At 36.0% G+C, this 1,996-nt stretch overlaps 1 protein-coding gene across 1 annotated transcript; it reads left to right on the top strand.

The window, feature by feature from the left end:
* The first annotated feature begins 493 nt into the window (after window positions 1-493).
* LOC137742911 (secreted RxLR effector protein 161-like) lies at window positions 494-973 on the top strand. Its single transcript, XM_068482850.1, has one exon. The coding sequence runs from the start codon at window positions 494-496 to the stop codon at window positions 971-973; it is 480 nt and encodes a 159-aa protein (XP_068338951.1).
* Window positions 974-1,996: the final 1,023 nt, after the last annotated feature.

The following is a 1,996-nucleotide window of genomic DNA, read 5'->3' as shown; positions in this document are numbered from 1 at the left end:
GTGGAGAAAGGGAAGGAGTCTATGGTCTATAAACTTAATAAATGGGTTAAAACAATCATCCAGGCAGTGGTACATCAAATTTGACCAAGTTGTTTCTGTTTTTGGTTTTGAAGAAAACAAGATTGATGACTGTATATATCTCAAGGTCAATGGCACGAAATTCATATTTTTGGTATTATATGTGGATGATATTTTGTTAGCTAGCTTAGACTTAACTCTCTTGCACATAACTAAAAGTTTTTATATGAAAGACCTTGGTGAGGCGCATTTTGTTCTTGGCATTGAAATTGAGCGAGATAGATCCAAGAGAATGCTAAGATTGTCCCAAAAGACCTATATTGACAGAATCATGAAGAGATTCAACATGGAAAAATGTGCAAGTGGCGAGCTTCCCATTGCAAAAGGGTGACAAGCTAAGCACTGATCAATGCCTTAAAAATGATCTTGAGAAGAATGGAAAGATAAGCCTTATGCTTCACTTGTTGGTATAATCATGTATGCTAAAGTGTGCACAAGGCCTGATTTGGGGTTTACAGTTAGTGTTCTAGGGCATTTTCAGTCTAATATTGGGAATTCTCACTGGACTGCAGCAAAGAAAGTACTGAGGTACTTAAAAAGAACAAGAAATGTTGCAGTGGTATATCAACTTGAGAATTTGGAAATGGTGGCTTATTCTGATTCAGACTTAGCTGGCTATGTTGATGATAGAAAATATACAAGTGGATATGTTTTTCTTCTTGTTGATGGTGCAGTCTCATGGAAGAGTTCCAAGCAAAAAGTGATTGCTTCCTCAACTATGACGGTTGAATTTATTGGTTGTTACACTGCAACCAAACAAGCAATCTGGTTAGGAAATTTTATCATGGGATTGAAGGTTGTAGATTCAATTGAAATACCTATAACTATTTATTGTGACAATAAGGCTGCAATTTTCTTCTCCAAAACAACAAGAGGTCCATCACTTGCAAACTAATGAACATAAAGTATTTGCATGTGAGAGATGAAGTCAGAAAAGGGTTAATCAACATAGTTCATATAAGGCCTAATTCTATGACAACTGATCCAATAACTAAGGGCGTACCAATGGGAGTGTTCGAGAAACATGTCTACAATATGGGAATGTGAGGATTTTAATTCTGTTAATGAGTGGGAGTAGTACACCCATTTGTTGTTTTCTGTTATGTTTCATTTTGCTTAATTGAATGTTTTCATAATGTTTTGTTCTCATATTAACTTATTGAAATAATGTGAGCCATGCTTTTGCATGAGGCTTAATTCAATGCTCATGACTTAGATACTTGTGACAATAAAATGCACATGTAAGAGGAATTACATACAGCATCGAAGCTATAAGTGACAGGTTGTTAAAGGTTTAATTGCAACTTCTGGGGACTCAGTGATCACCTTAATCTTAACCAATGTAATGTCATTCTTCTTGGACACTCAAGTGGGAGAATGTAAGTTTGTGAGTGTCATGGAGAATGACTTCTTGTTCTCGACAAACTTGTAACTCAGTTTATGAGTTATCACGTTGAGAAAATCACGTTCTTATTTGGCTATAAGATTAAGAGTCCTAACATGCAATTATATTCAAGTAACCTTATTATGTTTTGATAAGAGTTCAATACCAAGTAGGACTATATAGAAACCCTAATTATATGGGATATCCTGGGTATCAGTTGATAAGCTTGATATTAAGGGTGATTGGCTATATATATTAGGAGGTCCCTGCACTCACAACATCTATCCCTTTTTTAGTGTAACCCTATTCTACGCTGGAACTTTTGGCTGTTGAGTGTAGAAGATCTCCTTTTCATTTTCTGCAGCAATGGCGAGTTCTTCTTCAGGTAAGCATACTTCCTTTACGTATGCATGCTGTAATATATATGTGGTTCTATGCATGCAGTGTCTTTAATGGCTTACAACCACTCTATCTACTTTATGTACAGGCACGAACATATGTTGAAAACATTGTGGAAGGTCCACTTCGTGAAGC

This window comes from Pyrus communis, chromosome 8 (genome assembly GCF_963583255.1).
Source record: "Pyrus communis chromosome 8, drPyrComm1.1, whole genome shotgun sequence".
NCBI classification, from domain to species: domain Eukaryota; kingdom Viridiplantae; phylum Streptophyta; class Magnoliopsida; order Rosales; family Rosaceae; genus Pyrus; species Pyrus communis.
The sequence above is the reverse complement of the archived record's forward strand: the minus strand, read 5'-3'. Positions and strand labels throughout refer to the sequence as shown.